Source organism: Bison bison, unplaced genomic scaffold (assembly GCF_000754665.1).
Source record: "Bison bison bison isolate TAMUID 2011002044 unplaced genomic scaffold, Bison_UMD1.0 scf7180017864260, whole genome shotgun sequence".
NCBI classification, from domain to species: Eukaryota; Metazoa; Chordata; class Mammalia; order Artiodactyla; family Bovidae; genus Bison; species Bison bison.
The window spans coordinates 10,718,744-10,719,151 of NW_011494832.1; the positions used below are offsets into that span (position 1 = coordinate 10,718,744).

The window sequence follows — 408 nt, forward strand, 5'->3', positions numbered from 1 at the left end:
TGGCCTCTGCAGGGCCAGGGAATGAGGACTGAAAAGACCTCGCCTGCTTTTGTGCCTTCCTTTGTTCCCCTTGCTTTGGGGTCTACCCAGTCGGTCAGTCCTTTTCCAGCTCACATCTCGTAGAGCCCTGAACCTGATGACCCAGCGGGCTGGGACTGCCAGGGCTGGGTGAGGACCCTTTGGGAGCTCCACGTCTGCCATCCTATCTGTTGATCTTTGTCTGATTTTCGGCTTCTGTCTGTTCCTCCGTTCCTGCTGCCCTGGCCTGCATTTCCAGCTTTTCTGAATTGCATATTTAGCAAAGGGAAAGCCTCCTCTTTATTCTTGTCATGCAGGGTTACACAAAAAAGGGTATGAAGATCGCCTGTACCCAGCCCCGGAGAGTGGCAGGCATGAGGGGGGGGGGCC

The 408-nt window shown here is 55.1% G+C and overlaps 1 protein-coding gene across 1 annotated transcript in view; it reads left to right on the forward strand.

Moving 5' to 3' along the window:
- DHX16 (DEAH (Asp-Glu-Ala-His) box polypeptide 16) overlaps positions 1–408 on the forward strand; it is a 12,675-nt gene that overhangs the window by 5,975 nt on the left and 6,292 nt on the right. The window contains exon 8 of the mRNA XM_010848155.1: positions 336–390. Coding sequence (XP_010846457.1) covers positions 336–390 — 55 coding nt within the window. The remainder of the gene's footprint in view (positions 1–335; positions 391–408) is intronic.